Here is a 391-nt window from a genome sequence, read left to right as displayed (position 1 = left end):
GGCACCAAACTCTTTCAGGAAATCACACAAGTCTGAAAAGCATGACTGTGTTTCACTAGTTCTTTCTTTTTCAGGAACATTAACATCATACTGGGCCAAAATCAGGCTGCAGAAAAGCAGCATAGACAATACAATGGTAAAATTCATCTTTCAAGTTTATTCAGAGTCATTCAGTCAACGCTAAATCTGACAGGGGGGGGGAGGGGGGGGCCGGAATATGATCCCTTAGAAAAGCAGCTGTATGTATCAATCATTTACAGAAAATGCCCAGATTTCATTTACATTATACATTGGACACTTTGTCAATAATGGGTTCTTCCATTTTCATGGCTACCACGTTAGGTCATCTTCTTTTAAATATCCAGGACTATTTAAACAATATGCTCTGCTT

At 38.9% G+C, this 391-nt stretch overlaps 1 protein-coding gene across 1 annotated transcript in view; it reads right to left on the bottom strand.

The window, feature by feature from the left end:
* The window catches only part of LOC118338486 (complement C1q tumor necrosis factor-related protein 3-like), a 685-nt gene extending 538 nt beyond the window's left edge, over window positions 1–147 (bottom strand). Inside the window, exon 1 of the mRNA XM_035675785.1 lies at window positions 6–147. Coding sequence (XP_035531678.1) covers window positions 6–147 — 142 coding nt within the window. The remainder of the gene's footprint in view (window positions 1–5) is intronic.
* Between the last annotated feature and the right edge of the window lie 244 nt (window positions 148–391).

The sequence above is a fragment of the Morone saxatilis genome, unplaced genomic scaffold (genome assembly GCF_004916995.1).
Source record: "Morone saxatilis isolate NCDOM2014 unplaced genomic scaffold, NCSU_SB_2.0 Contig4, whole genome shotgun sequence".
NCBI lineage: Eukaryota > Metazoa > Chordata > Actinopteri > Moronidae > Morone > Morone saxatilis.
Note: the sequence above shows the minus strand (reverse complement) of the source record. Positions and strands in the feature narration are given on the sequence as shown.